The sequence below is a fragment of the Solanum verrucosum genome, unplaced genomic scaffold (genome assembly GCF_900185275.1).
Source record: "Solanum verrucosum unplaced genomic scaffold, falcon-dt-bn FXZP01000049.1, whole genome shotgun sequence".
Taxonomy (NCBI): domain Eukaryota; kingdom Viridiplantae; phylum Streptophyta; class Magnoliopsida; order Solanales; family Solanaceae; genus Solanum; species Solanum verrucosum.
The window spans coordinates 3,774,290-3,789,049 of record NW_026020221.1 but is presented as its reverse complement, the minus strand read 5'-3'; the positions used below and the strand labels follow the sequence as shown (position 1 = coordinate 3,789,049).

Below are 14,760 nucleotides of genomic sequence, written 5' to 3'. Positions count from 1 at the left end.
AATTCCTATTAAAATTAGAAAACTTAATAAATATAGAAGAGACGCTCTTTAACACAGATTAAAAAGAAAAGTTCAATACTTAAAAAACGAAAGACAACTTTGGACCTTTTCTCTAAGCATTTTAATACTTGTGAAGCAAAAAAAAAAAAAAAAAAACTTGTTCAGATGTTATAAGAGAAGAGTAAATATAACCAGAACTCCACTTTCATTAATGCATTTTTTGTAACATAAGTCAGCTACATACAAAATGGAATTCTTTGTTAATCTGTTCTATATTTCAAATATGCGCACACACACACATACACAGAGCTACAAGCTGCTGTATCAACACTTTTTAAGTATTTTTTTCACAGTCGAACGAACGCTTCTTGTCTCAGGTACCAAAGAAGCTAATACTTACCAGATTTACCAGTTGAATAGATTGTGCAGCAGAGCTGCAAACAACAAGAATGTTACAGCCATTTGTGCTGTCAAACGAGAACCACTTGACAGAGTGTGAGCACCTACTAAATGAACTAATCCAGTAATTTCATCTTTTAATGAAATGTTTGATGAGCCTGAAATCAACCACAATACAAAAGTTCATGAGTTTTAACAGTGAATTCAACCGAACCTTTCGAGCAATATAAAAGATCATGACTCATAAAACTGACCAAAACAGTTGTTGTTCATAGGGAAATGAATTACAACTGTGTAAGATGCAATCACTTTCCAGGCCAAATGCAAGAAAAAGTTTATCCATACAAAGCATATATAATTCCCAATGTACCAAAATGTAGAGCAAGTATCAAACAGATATAACTTATACTTACAATTATATTCAGTCCAACCAATGGCTTGGTTTTCAAGATCATACAGGATTAGCCTATTTGAGAGTACCAAATCTGCAAGCATCAAAATATCTCCAAGCCTTTTAGAAGGAAATGAGACATCAGATAGTGAGAGAATCGACTTTAAGTTTCTTAAGATGGAGCATCCAACCAAGGAAACATACAATGTAATTGAAAGAATTCAGATAAACTTCTCATCAGTATCATTACAGCAATTGACCAATTCAAAGTTTCAAACAGTATTTGGGCGTAAATCATCGAAACGAGGTTCCAGAGCACTCCTACTTGTTTATCCAGAGTGCTAATTGCTTAGTTTTCAAACAGAAAAACATACATTCAAGAAAATTATATAAATATTAGTCGTGTCAAGATATTTTATTTAAATGTAGACTCTCTTTCACAAAATAACATTTGTTCGGGATAAAAATAGTTGCCACTTCTTCCAAGATACAAAGTTTAGCTCTCAAATGCTGGATTCAAAATCCAAAATATAATAATCCAATCACAGAATAGTAGCCTTGACATTTGCAATTAACAAAAATGAAAGAAAGATAAACACACCTCCGAAAACTGTGAGGTTCCAATTGTCCCTTGATTGATTACCACTGTTTTGCCATCCAATGCAAACTAAATCTTCCTGAAAGAGCATACAGAAGTCAGATCTACTGGCAACTGTGATATTCCACATAGAATCAACTAATGTATACACTATTCCCTTAAATGTTCGTCAATTACTTCGGTAAACATGATCATGAAGATAGAATATATTCTCAGAGAAAATCAATTGACAGCTTAAGCTACGACAAGTTCATATAAATATAAAGTTCTGATATACTATTTGCAACTGTTTATAATCCTTAGAAGGGAGAAGGAGGTACACTTGTGCAAATCTCGTCAAATATCTGGCACATGATGGAACTGAAATAACTCTAACGACAAATGGGAAGTTGCTACCTAATTCACAGCTGAAGTAAGCAGAAGTCGTCTACTGTTAAAATATTACACAATTATGAAGCAATTCACATTCCACTCTCCAAGTTCAAGCAATTTGTCAGGCCAATGGTCCTACACTACTAACCATAAGTGATAATTTGACAACTACATTCTAATTACATTAGATCAAAAAGCTTAAAACATACTGTTAAACTTAAAAGAACACACTCTTTTATTGAGTTAAAACTAACTAGTAAAAGAAGATACTTACATACGGGAACAGATACTCATGGGGTCTAACTCTTAAAGATAGAGAATTTTCAAAATGAAAAGTGACTTGAGGAAATCCATCATCAACACTGCAACAGTTGGAGGCAAAAGTTATTGCATTTGGACATCTTTTTACCTGGATGACTAAAAAATAGCTGTAAAATGCAAGAATATTAAGAGAAACATTTCAAGAAAAATATTTTACATATAAAAGGAAGAGAAGATGTAAAGGAATTGGGTCGCTTACAAAGTTCATTCCTCCACGTGGACCTCCAGCGGAAACAAGTCCCCCAAATAAAATAATATTTTTTCTTTCTTTTTTTTTCTTTGATAAGTTAACTAAGAAATGTTTAAGGCAATTAGTCAAACACTAAGAGTCTTCATATTCAAGTGGACCAATATATCAGAAAGTAAATTTCTATAGCTGTTTTATTACTCAGAGTTGACAAACTATTCGGTTGACTAAATTTGATGAGTAGTAGCATTACATAATAAAAACAACATTCAAACAATTCGGTTTTCTAAGAATACTTTCAAGGCAATAGACTATGGTGGACTAGGTTACAAAACCAAGGCACGGATGCAAAAGCAGTGGCATGTGAATTGCTAAAACCATGATTTTTAGTAATTTACAAATGACACAAAACAAAATAAACAGAACTGCTTTACATGCTCTAATATCATTATTCCACATGGTGATCATCATCATACCAAGCACCACTGTTGAAATAACTTTATTGCAAGTCAAGGATTGACAGTTATTCTAGTAAGTTGATTGCTAGTATTTTTACAGGATCCAAGTCATTATAAAAGAGGACTTTTGATTCTTTGGACATATATTACGTCGCTCTCCTAAATTATCTTGCACAGTATGTGAGGCATGACCACATGGATCAGTGTAAAATTGCAACCTCATCTAATTTCCACTAGTTTGATAAAAGAATGTGAATCAATTCAGTTATCAATTGTCAGTTAATCTTTAGATAGAATTAGCCATCAAATTCCACCTCCTTGCCTTGCAGACAACATCTCAAGAAGTAGAGTATAAAGGATAGCATGACCGCACTTCAGAATCGAATTGCCACTGCTCCTGAATAAACAAGCTTCAAGCACACAACAGCAGCTAAGCTATCCTTCATAAGGATGTTGATTGAGAAATTGATAGAGTAATGTGATGAAATAAAGAAGAAACCACAAGTTAGAATGATAGCATAACTTCATTCAATTACAGACTGCGGAAAGAGATGAGGGCTCAGTGCACACCATACCTTCCAGAGTATTCAAAGCATGTATACTCATCATGACGCAATTTCAGATCAGGTTGCCAGGAGAGTATCTGACAGAAGTGAAGAAACACAGAACATTTCAATAATTTTAGGTAGAATCAATTATATCTATTTGTGATTCAATTAAGTGGCCACCAAAAAGACTAAACGAGCCATAGTAGCAAACTACCTTTTTCACTAGTGGACTATAAATCACATCAGGAAGATAAGCCAATGTTGTTCCACTATCAATTATTACTTCTTTGTTCTCCCCATTCATAAATACATCAGCAGACAGGTTGAGAAACTGATAACCAACTTCAACGGCCATCATATTGGCACTGTAATGTGGCCTAAGAAAAAAGACAGTTTAAAGTATTTAAATTGTTGCATTTATCAACCACAAGGAGAAAAAGTTGTGATACTGAAGTACTAACAGAAACCTGAATAAGTAATATTTAACTAGGACCAGAAGTTGTATGTCAGATGTTCTGGGAGATTAACCTAAAAGAAGATCCGAAGTCACAACTAAACTACTTCACTAATATTTGTGAGAATATGGAATTAGATGTTCAGGAGTTTCACAAGACATTCCAATCAGACGCTTTTTACCCAAAAAGCTTAGGAGACCAAAAAAGTACCACACAGGATATCAACCTGTCATCCACCAGGAATATACAACTTATGATAGAAGACTTCGGTGGATCTACTTGCTGACAGTTACCAGAGAATACTGTGCCAACTTTCACAGTCTCCTGAAAATGCACGGCAACAATATTCTCTTCCCAGAATTGCAGGTAAATGTGCAGGGACAAATTACTCGCAAAGGCTCTGATACCATGTGAGAAAATAAGATGGAGGGAGAATCGAGAGAAACTCAAACTCGTTCCTTCAGCACATCTGGTGTTCAAATAGCAAACTATACATATCTTAAAAAGGAAAATAAAATCAGTTTTTGGTCCAATTATATGATGAAATTACCCAAAATGATATCCTACTAATCCTGACTGATTGACAGAATACACACATAATCTTACCAATATCTACATGCAAAATTTTAAAATATTTAGATGTGTATTCAGATTCAAACGTTTAAACCTTAATATAAACAAATGGGGTCTAAGAATATAATCGAAAACATTAAACCAATAGTGAAAGTGAAGTAATCCAATACCCTTATTAACCCCTTTCAAAACCCTTATACAACTCATGTGTGACAATTGTAACTCAACATAACGGGTTCTGACTACTGGATGTCAATGCAACAGAATCCAGAGGACAAATAGGAGTATAGGACTAAATCTCTCAGGAGAAACATGGTGTTCGAAAAATGAGCCAGTTATAGGAAACCATCTTTGATCAGTTTCCTAAATATTCCTCCATAAAAAATAAATATACAGGGTGTTTGAAAATAAACTAGTTCCAGGCAACAATCTTTGATGAGGTCACTAAATATTTCTCAATAGAAAAATAGTTGTCTAGAATGATTGAAGACAACTACAAGGACAAAAGATTGTAAGTACTATGAAGAAGGGAGGGGTCTCTTCGAAGCCCTAGCAGAGAAAGTTGGGTTATTCCATGAGACTTGAGAGCACTCAGAATATCTATAACTTTCCAGAAAGGGAAAAAATGAAAACACAAGAAATGCTCCCATGGCAAAATACTAAGAGATTATGGTGCAAGATTTTGTGGTTTCAAAAGGTTATATAAGAAGCTATCAGCATGGTAAGAATATGGTGCCAAAAAATATGAAGACAGTAATATTAAAGTTGATAACACATGACATATTATGCAACTTGTAATCAATATTTCCTTTGTTTTTCTTTCTTCCCCAGGAGCTTTTTAGGTCTGAATTCAGGGACGGTCCACCCATCTGCTTCTAGGACTGGAAATGGCGCCAGGTGAGGGCACCACTATGCCCCTTAATGAGTCGAATGGTCCTTTGACCTTCGCTTGATTCTGACGACCAGCATAGATCTCATGATACCCCCCCCCCCCACTATAAGTACGAAAAAACCCTGTCATTCCTTTGCTACTAGGAAAGTAAGCAACTTCTATTAGCCGTGGACCTTGTGTCGAATTGATGTGTCATGTGCAACATCCATCAATGATGGTTCCTTAATGTCCATTAGACTCCTTCCCCCTTCTCAACTATGAAAAAGATCAAGAAGGCTTGAAAGCCCCAAAGAACGGAAACGGAATTCCATTCACTTCCCATTCTCTCTTAAACAAAAAGAGCCGCAATGTCTACTTTAGTCATTCTTCCATTCTGAAAATGGGTGTTAGGTGGATAAGAAACTGTGACAAGTGAAACCATGATGGTTTTTGCTATCTTCCAATATTTCAAAAAGAAAGGTAATCAACAATTTAAAGTCGTCAACTTCAATAACAGCATCCTGCACGCAAGACTCTGACAACTAGTTCAGAGAGAAATATTGCAATTAACAAAAGAGCAGTAAACAAATCAAAAGCTTTATAATCTTTTGGGAAAATGTACATACTTGTTAGGTACCAAAGGAGTCATGTTCACTTTTGGTTGCACAACATTCCCAATGGCAAAAATACCACCACCATTCACACCATCTAAGCAGTGAGCAAACATTTTCTTCACTTTTCCAGATGAAGCCAGCTGGGAAAGTATGGATGAGTTTGATTTCCCGAATCCAAGAATCCCATCAAAAGCTTCATCAGAAGAGATCAGGTCAGCCGATTGTGAATAACCACACCTGCGAGAATACAAGGGGAAACATCAATAAACTTATTATCCAAGAAAGAAAAGAGAATGAACAACAAAGGGAATAAGAGAAAATGTCTCACCAGATTTTGCCTCAACTAATGCATAATTATTGGCAACAAATGAGTATTCAAAAGTTCAAATTTCACATAAGGATGCAGACCACTCATAAATGCTAAGTAAACCAAAGAATAACAAGCATGAGTTTGAAATTTTTTGAAGCAGAGGCAACCCATGTAAGATCACCTTTTCAATTAAATGTTACAAATCAAGCTCTGGATTGAGGATTATAAGAGCTAAAGATATATTATTTTGCTATCATGTTAGATAACATACATCTTACCCAAAAATAACACTCCCGTTTCCTGATTTAGTTTGAAGATCACCTGACACCTTATTGTATTGGACAACATCCTCCACGAAGTAGCCCTTAGTAGAGCTTCCATCTCCATAAGCTTGATCATACATACAAGAACTATTACCAGAGCAGCCTAATCCTGAACGTTTGTAGAAGTCTTTGCAAAATGATTGACCACAAACAACGAGTTTACCAGTGAGAGAATCCCTTGGATTGTAGAGTGTTAGCTCGATCTGCCCAGGAAAACATTCAGATAAAAAAGGACGGAGTACAGCATCAAGTAAAAATAGCTTTGCTTTCGAGAGCAATTCATATACTGAGCAGAAATAAAATATAGACACACACAAAAACAACTATAAACATACGTATAACATATTCAGTGTGTATTTAAAAGAAACATACATTACGATAGCCTCTTTTGGGGCATCTTTGACATGCAATGCAGTTAACCCACATTATATCACTTCCCGTATCCACTTGAACAAAATAATTATTTGGAGGTGTTCCAATCCCAATCTCAGCAAAGTAAAGCCTGTAATAACAAAAGATCAAGGGAATGATTTCAATAGCAGCTCAAACTGACTACACAACTATCATTCGAATCACTCAACCATGGAATTCATCATCTTATCTAATTTACCCGAGATCTTCTTATCTAATTTATTACCCGAGATCTAAGTATCTTCTGGAAATTATTAATTCATCAGATGATATAGGCTTAATTAAAAGCTGACACTGAAAATATAGCCAATTGATAATGCATGCAAATTCTTTTAATACAACAAAACTTTTACAACCACTACTGTCAGAGGTGGGACCAAGATTTGAAGACAATGGGGGCACCAAATAATGTAGCAGCCAGACGCGATCTCAGGTCATGCGTCATCGCTCAAGGGCCTAAGGGGCAACCTGACCAAATGACCCAATCCAGCAGATATGTTTGAAGGGCCTTTCAAAATATATGATAGTTCTTCAAGGTATATAATATACCAAATTCTTTTCATAGTTAACGAATGCACGTGCACCCCCAACCCACCACATGGATCCACCTCTGACTATTGTAACATGGATGGTGCACAACCCACTCAAGTTTGACCCGCCCAATTCAATCCATTTAAAAACTGTTTTAGTAAATAGCCCAAATTGATCAATAAGCGAAACATTGCCAAAATATTTTCAAAAAGATTTAATTTTTTTCTTTGATACGTTATATACAACCATAATAAAGGAAAAAAAAGGTGTATTGGGTAGTTAAAAAATTATAAAAGAACAAATGAAAAAGTTAGTCAACCCCATTTTAGCCCAACCTATTTCAGCTCAAAGTAACTTTTGGGCAGATCATTTACTCAATACACCCAAATTCAGCTAACCTGCCCATTTGATCTCCTAACATAAAGCTTCCTTAAATTCACACATCAGCAAAAGCAACATGCAGAATAAGAAATGTACAACAATTGCAGCAAAATGTACAACATCACAATGCATCACTGTTTGTCACTTCCAAAGAGAAAAAAACACAGCAAACTGTGCAGAATCACACACCTATAAACAAACAAAAACACAAAATTCAATAAAAGGGAGTAAACGGAAAAACAAACCCGACGGAATTAGGACGGCCAGTTCCACCGATAGGAAGGTCGATACCGGCGAGAATATGTAGATGGCGCATTTCATCATGAGCTTTTAGGGCACGCAAATTCCTTTCCAACCCAGCAAACTTAGAATTCACTTTAATTACCCCTTCACTTACCACATTTACACTCCAAACAAGTATAACTAGCAACAACGAAGCCCAACCAAAATCGTATTTTCCCATTCTGGGTACTTCCCAAATACTGAAATTCACAACCCCAAGTGCCTCTTTTTCTTAAATTAATAGCAAAAACGATGATCAGAAACGGAAAAAAGAGCAAACAAAGATGAAATTGGCCCAAGAAAAGTGCAAAAAAATGAAATTGGGAAGATGGGTTTTTCTTGGTCTACTCAAAAATGAAGTTTTCTGGTGCTAAAAGTTGAAAACCAGAGAGAAAAGAGAAGGGGAAGAGACGCAGTTGCATGGGTTTCTTCTCTGTTTTGGAATGGAGGGAAAAAGGACAACTTTTGTTTTTCTCTTTTCCCCTTTTGTTTCTCTTTTTGTTTGGAAATTAGGGAAGGAAATGTTTATTGTTTTTGGGTTTTCCGAGCTGAGCCCGTATTGGAGCATCGACTAAATAAATGACACTCTCAATAAAATTTGGAAAAATTATAGAAATCTCATATTTTAGTTTACTTATTACCATTATCCCTTATAAGTTTTACAAATCTCTAAAATCCCTCATTTTCACGCATCAGAGTAGTGTATCAGCTCTTATATCTCACGCATCAGATTAATGTATCAGCGCTTATATTATTGTATCTTGCGCATGTATCAATGCTTATATTATTGTATCTCGCGCATCAGATTAATGTATCAGCGCTTATATTATTGTATTTGTTTGAGGGATTTCTGTAATTATAAACTTTTAAAGGATAAATAGGAATTTTGCCTTAAAAGTATGTGATTTCTGTAATTTGCCCATAAAATTTTCTCCATATACCAGGCTTAAACTCGAGGCCTTGGCTTTCCTTTTTTTCTTTTAATGCCCCTTATCTTGTTCTAATAGTACTATAGTTAATAGTTATATTTATTCCGTTCATCTCTACTTCTTTAGTGTATTAAAAATGAATATTTATTTTTAATTTATTTAGTTAAAAAATTTAGAAAAATTACCCTTCGGGATGGCCCAATGTTTTAATTTGCCCTGGGATTTCCATGTTGGAGGTTTGAAGTTCGAAACCCCTTGCCAGTGAAAGCAATGAGTTTGCCTTTTGGCAGTAGCGTAGCCACCCTTGTGTCAGGGTGTCCATTTGTCCAATGGACAACCTTCGTCGGAATATTATACCGTATATACAAGTAAAATAATAAATAAAGTGGCTAAATAACATATTTTGGACACCCTCGACACAACAATATGATGTAGTCTAGTGGTTTTAGGCGCCTTGAAAGAGTAAAGATTATAGTGTCAGGGTGCACCCAAAGGGTAGTGGCTACAGGTTTCCCTTGTCATAAAAAAAAAAAATTAAAAATTACTTACTACTTAGTTTTTAATTTACTCTTATTATTAATTATAGTTATTTTTTTCAATATATTTCTTTAAAAATTTATTATATTTAAAGAGTAATATGATTATAAAAACTCTTTCATTTATTAATGTGTAAAAAGTGTGTTAAGTCAAATATGAACAAATAAAAATGAAGAGAAAAAATATTTTGTAAGGAAAAACTAAAGAAAAATTGTGAAGAAATTAAATGACTTACTTTCTTTTTCTTTGTGAACTCTATCTCTATATAGATATAATATAATATAATATTTAGAAAATGTTTTGTAAGGAAAAACTAAAGAAAATTTGGGAAGAAATTAAATAACTTACTTACTTTCTCTTTATTAACTCTATCTCTATATAGATATAATACAACTTTTTTGGAACATAGAGTATTGATTGAAATTGTAATAAAATGAGTTGAAGACAGTCTAAGCCCGTATCGATCGGTTCGGTTTAGTTTTGAAGTTTATCGATTTGACTTATTCGTTATCAGTTTGTAGATATGCTAAACCGTTATAGAACCATTAAGATATTGGCCTATCGTTTATTGGTTTATCGGTTATTAATTGTTATAGGTTCGGTTATTGATTTAACCGTTATGATTTGACACAAAAAAAATTTGAAAATCACTTAGAAACAAGGTGACAAACAAAATGAACCATGTACATGAGATCACAAGCTACATCTTACTCAAAAGCAAACAATTTTACATTGTAGAATAACCAAGTGTTGAGACAACCAAAAATAAAAGTAGGAAATCGAACTCTAAGTCAAGGATTTTATATACAAATGGTATAAATATAATTATTTAATTTACTATCGGGTTATCGGTTAACCCGTTAAGAAAAAACCTCAAACCGTTAAGAACGGATAACCCGATAACAAAAAAATCAAAACAGTTATCAAAACCACTAAACCAATAACCCATTACTGATAAACCAATAACTTTTTTTCGGTTCGGGTTATCGGTTTCGGTTCGATTTTGAACAATCCTAATCTAAACTATCAATTAATATAGTAATAATAATAATAATAACATATTTAGTATAGTTTATAAATAGGGTCTGAGGCGATGAGTTGTATATCTATCTATTTTTATATTTGTCGAATAGAAAACTTACTTTTGATAGAATCATGACCTGAAAAAGACATTTTTTAAAATTGGATCGAAAGGATATAAAAATAAATAAAAAATGAAAAATAAAAAGTACAATATAAAATAGTAAAAATAGTTAAAGTAAAAAAGAAAATTAAAAAGTCGTCACATATTAAAAGTTTGTGAGGAAATAGAATAATGAACAGCTAACATTAATCTAAGGGGGACATACAATCTTAATAAAAGTTTTGTTTCTGCCATTATGAGTTTTAAATTATATATAATTTTAAAACTATGAAAATTTCATATTAAAATTTTCCTAATTTTTATACACTCTTACCAAATAAATAAATAAATTATAGTTCATAAACAAAATATCATAATATTCTAAGACATCGCATTAATAAATCGCATATTTCTCTATTTCTTTTATAGATAAATGCTTATAATTACAAATTTCCAAATACACATAATATTATTTTTTAAATAATCACTAGTCAATACAATAGCTAGTTATTCTTATTAATTATTATAATTCTATCACGTGATAGAAACATTCTCTTCATACCGAGCTAACATGAACTTTTTTCTTTTTGCAAAAATTAAAATCTGAGTTTTTCTTCTTACAAAACATAAACTTATGAATTAATTTTTCTATTCTCTAGCTCTCTCCCACGTTTATTACATGTAATATTAAGGGTGTTATATAAATATATATATATATATATATATGGTCTCACTATTTGACACTTGTCATACATATATAAGACATTTAATTTGGTCCACTTAGCCACAATAATTTTATCTAATGTACTTTGACAATCAAATCCAAAAATGCTTAGCCATTCAAAATATTTCAAAACTCATGTCACCTTAAGCTAGAACACAATATGAGTCTAGTAACTATCACTGTGTTTGGCTATGTTGATGGCCTGAATCTAGCGCCGTTGCCTAGTCGTGAATAGTGACGGAGTCCAAATTTTTATCAAGAAGTTTAAATTATGAAAAGATAAATATATAAAAATGTTTAAAAGGGGTTCAACATTTGCTACATATCACTACGGAAAATAGAGACCTTTTCCACTACGAATCATTGAAAAAATTGTACTATAAAATATGATTCAATCTCATTTCCACCGAACCAGCTCAGTGAAAAAATGCATGGTAGATTTCCATTAAAATGCTGGACTAACTCACAGATTTAATCAAAATATCTTACAAATAGTCAATGAACATTTTTCAATGGAAAATTTTAATTAATGGAAAAAAAGTATTTTTTTAAATAAAGTATAGACATAAATAATATAATTTTTAATCGAAAAAAATTCAAATAAATCGTTGGTTCCTACTTGGCTTGCCCTAGATGCCAAGACACTGCTCCCCCACATGTCTTAGTTGTGTCTGCCTAATGTCTTGAATATCAATGTCATGTCACTATTTGCCCATTTTAAATTTGTCAAAGTTTTTGTTAAATTTATTGGTTAAAATCAAAATTAAATCAATCTAGTTGATTTTTAATTTTTTAAAACCAAATCAAATTAAATGAGAAAAAATAATCGTCGGTTTTGTTCGGTTTTTTCTGATTTTTTTGGTTTGAAAGTAATAAATTTTTTTAGGACATACGAATCTCGATAGACACGGACACTTAGTACATGAACAATCCACAAAAACCTATTGTGTGTTCAGTTAAGCAACACTAGATTTATTATTACACGAACAAAGTGATTCAATTAAGAAAAAAGTGTGACTATCTTATGTGAGGTAGGGTAGGTAAAGACTAAGTAATTGATTTTGATAGACTTGAAATTAGAGTTGTAATAGTTAGGCCAAAATTTAAGTGTTGGGTTTGAGAAAATGGTAAACTTAAAGACTTATGTTAATTAAAATTTAACAAAATATCTGTATTTTATTTATGAATAATATATAAATAATTATAAAATTTACATAGCTAATTTCTCAGTTCGGTTTGGTTATTTTATGGTTTAATTTTAGTAAAACTAAAACCAAACCAAATAGTATCGATTTTCAAAATTTAAACCAAACCAAACCAAATATTGGTTTTTTAATCGTTTTGGAATTTATTTATTTATTCCAAACTAAAGCTGCACATTTTTCATAAGTGTTACCAAGTGTAAATATGTCTTGAGATCGTGACACGTGGCAATATCCCCTTTACTACTTAATCTAAGTTCCTTGCCTACCTCAGCATACACCCATTGGGTATCCTCCATGCACTTTTGTAGCCAACTTGGCATCCTCATGGACGCCACGTGGGTAGTCCCTCTTTCTGCCACATCATTAATATCGTCGTGGATGACGAACCCCGGAACTTTTGTAACAGGGTCGTCGGAGTTGACGATTCGGAGAACATTTGTACCGCTTTTCTCTAATTGGCATCGAAAACTTTTGTTTCCAACTCGAGGCCCTCCAAATGATACAACACTCACTATGGGTGCGTTACTAAATTTTGTAGTAATATCACACGCTGTTAATGTTGCAAGGGCAGCACCAAGACTATGTCCTGTGATAGTTATACTTAATGGCTCATCACTATATTTATCAAGAATCTTGCCAATTTCTTCTCTAATTGTGTCTTGCAAACTTTGGTCACATTGGGTGTTTGTTGTGTATAAGCTCAAGAGTCCACTTTGTACCATGGGTTGATCATAATTTTCGTTGGATGTTGTCATGTCATCTGGTAAGCAAGTCAACGTGGCGCGTAAATTCTCGAGCCATTCAGATGAGGTGGCGGTACCCCGATAAGCGATCACAACGTCACGGCGCCCGAGCCTGGTGATCTCTTTCGCGTCGTCGCAGATGGCCACGTAACCGATCCAGCTGCATTGTGGAGATGCTAGGTTCGGAAACGTCTTTTTAGTCCATCGTGGCATTTGGACCACACACGTGGCATACAAGTTCTTGACCACCTTGTAACCGGTCTTGTCTAGTCCGCAATTTGTCAGCATCGAACTCTTAGGATAAAGACAAGTGGCATACGAGGGTGATGACATGTCAAAGTCAAAGCAGCGATAAGCTGCTTCGACGAATTTTCCGTACCTCAAGATCTCCTTACGAAGATCATCATCAAGCGGATCAAGCAAGCCTTCCCAATTTTTAATCCCTTGGAACTCCATCCACCGGTTCCGGAGTTCAGCCACTGCTCTATCTCCAACAGAGCAGTGGTTGAACCCCGGATTCCATGAACTCGTGATCTTGAATCTACGAGCTCCAAGTCGTTTAGTGCTCAATGTAGAACACTTTGAAATAGGGAGTATCAATCCCATAATATTGCAGTTTGATTTGGAAATATTTCCACTTGAGAGCCTCATGATCATGAGTGAAAATATTAAGGCTCTTTTTTTGTGGAGTTATAATATTAAAATGCATATACTTTCACTTAATTATTACATTTTGGCTGCACTCAAAATGAAAGGTATTTATAGTTGTACCAAATTACAAAACTAAAATGATGTGTATATATATAGTGGGTGGTGGGGTAGAGGGGAGAATATTACGTGAAAGACTATATATTATATGATAGAAAATATTTGGAGGCGGACGGTGCATTAAGTTTTATATGATAGGTATTATATTCCCAAATTAAAAAACGTTGGTCCAAGACTTATTTTTCACTTTTTTTTTTATAACCATAGTACGTGTTCGATCGAGGACGAAATTTAAGTAAGAAGAAAAAAAGAAAGACTGAATTTTATTACATATTAAAAAAAAAAAAAAAAACCTTTGATAATGTAGTCTTTAATATGTCATGGTGATCATAAGAAAATGTCATTAATTAAATATAAAATAAGAAACTTGAAAGTTTTTTAATATAAGAAAGTGTATTCATTCTTTGATAGATCCAAAATGAAATATATATACACGAAATACATTGATGATGATGGTCAATTATATGTAGACATTCGAGCTATGATATGTTTCGATTGAGTTAGCACATTATGAACACGTGATAATTTAAGTGTTCCTATTAAATATTTCGAACTCAAATTTTGGAATTTTTTACATATTCTCAAGCGTTCATTACATAGATAATTAGTTAATTACTTAAAATATATCTCCTTTAGTTAATATGCATTAGTCTAAATTATAAGCCGTATAATTAAACCTCAGTCATGTTCAACAGAGTCTTTGTGA

The 14,760-nt window shown here is 33.4% G+C and overlaps 2 protein-coding genes across 2 annotated transcripts; both read right to left on the bottom strand.

The window, feature by feature from the left end:
* Positions 1-337: 337 nt before the first annotated feature.
* LOC125831582 (aspartic proteinase 39-like) lies at positions 338-8,516 on the bottom strand. The gene is made up of 10 exons (XM_049510746.1): positions 7,989-8,516; positions 6,793-6,922; positions 6,376-6,623; positions 5,800-6,024; positions 3,489-3,651; positions 3,302-3,369; positions 2,035-2,122; positions 1,392-1,467; positions 813-884; positions 338-557 (listed from the first exon to the last, which is right to left on the bottom strand). The coding sequence occupies exons 1-10, from the start codon at positions 8,204-8,206 to the stop codon at positions 406-408; spliced, it is 1,440 nt and encodes a 479-aa protein (XP_049366703.1). The 5' UTR covers positions 8,207-8,516; the 3' UTR covers positions 338-405.
* Positions 8,517-12,704: 4,188 nt separating this feature from the next.
* Positions 12,705-13,817, bottom strand: LOC125831110 (phospholipase A(1) DAD1, chloroplastic-like). Its single transcript, XM_049510295.1, has one exon. It carries the CDS (start codon positions 13,740-13,742, stop codon positions 12,705-12,707), a length of 1,038 nt encoding a protein of 345 aa, XP_049366252.1. The 5' UTR covers positions 13,743-13,817.
* Positions 13,818-14,760: the final 943 nt, after the last annotated feature.

Bases quoted from the DNA above. Each gene is read 5' to 3' on its own strand.
- LOC125831110 (XM_049510295.1), bottom strand. From the start codon at position 13,742: ATGGAGTTCCAAGGGATTAAAAATTGGGAAGGCTTGCTTGATCCGCTT.
- LOC125831582 (XM_049510746.1), bottom strand. From the start codon at position 8,206: ATGGGAAAATACGATTTTGGTTGGGCTTCGTTGTTGCTAGTTATACTT. The intron at 6,025-6,375 runs GTAAGATGTATG...GTATTCTCGCAG, and splicing joins AACGGGAGTGTTATTTTTGG to GTGTGGTTATTCACAATCGG. The intron at 3,652-5,799 runs GTATGTACATTT...CTTTTTTCTTAG, and splicing joins ACTCCTTTGGTACCTAACAA to GCCACATTACAGTGCCAATA.